Source organism: Chaetura pelagica, unplaced genomic scaffold, assembly GCF_000747805.2.
Source record: "Chaetura pelagica isolate M959 unplaced genomic scaffold, ChaPel_1.0 C10865379, whole genome shotgun sequence".
In the NCBI taxonomy this organism is placed as follows: Eukaryota; Metazoa; Chordata; class Aves; order Apodiformes; family Apodidae; genus Chaetura; species Chaetura pelagica.
Window position 1 is genome coordinate 1 of NW_009959964.1, and position 352 is coordinate 352.

The window sequence follows — 352 nt, forward strand, 5'->3', positions numbered from 1 at the left end:
AAGGAGAAGGTGCTTCTCCTTGACCTTGGTGCTCTCCTGGGAACAGTTCAGGCCTTCCAGCCTCGTCCCCAACCCTGTTCCACGTGTCCTTTCGACTGGATCAGCTACAGAGGACAATGCTTCCACTTTGGAGAAGCTGAGGGCAACTGGACAACTGGCCAGGACCACTGCCAGGCCCTTGGGGCCACCTTGGCCTCGCTCAGGAGCACAGAGGACCTGGTGAGGAGCTACCAGGACCTGCCTGGAGTTGGGGGTAGAAGCCACCAAACGTACCTAGAACTGGTTTGGTGGGGAAGGACCTTGAAGGTCTTGGAGTCCAACCTCGTTTTGGGTGGTTGCCACCTCTTTTGGG

General features: G+C 57.7%; 1 protein-coding gene across 1 annotated transcript; it reads left to right on the top strand.

Moving 5' to 3' along the window:
* Positions 1-46: 46 nt before the first annotated feature.
* On the top strand, positions 47-219 carry LOC104395919 (C-type lectin domain family 2 member H-like; the record flags this gene model as incomplete). Its single annotated transcript, XM_010005671.1, has 1 exon — positions 47-219. A coding segment is annotated over one exon (173 nt), but the record flags the coding sequence as incomplete, so codon positions are not given.
* Positions 220-352: the final 133 nt, after the last annotated feature.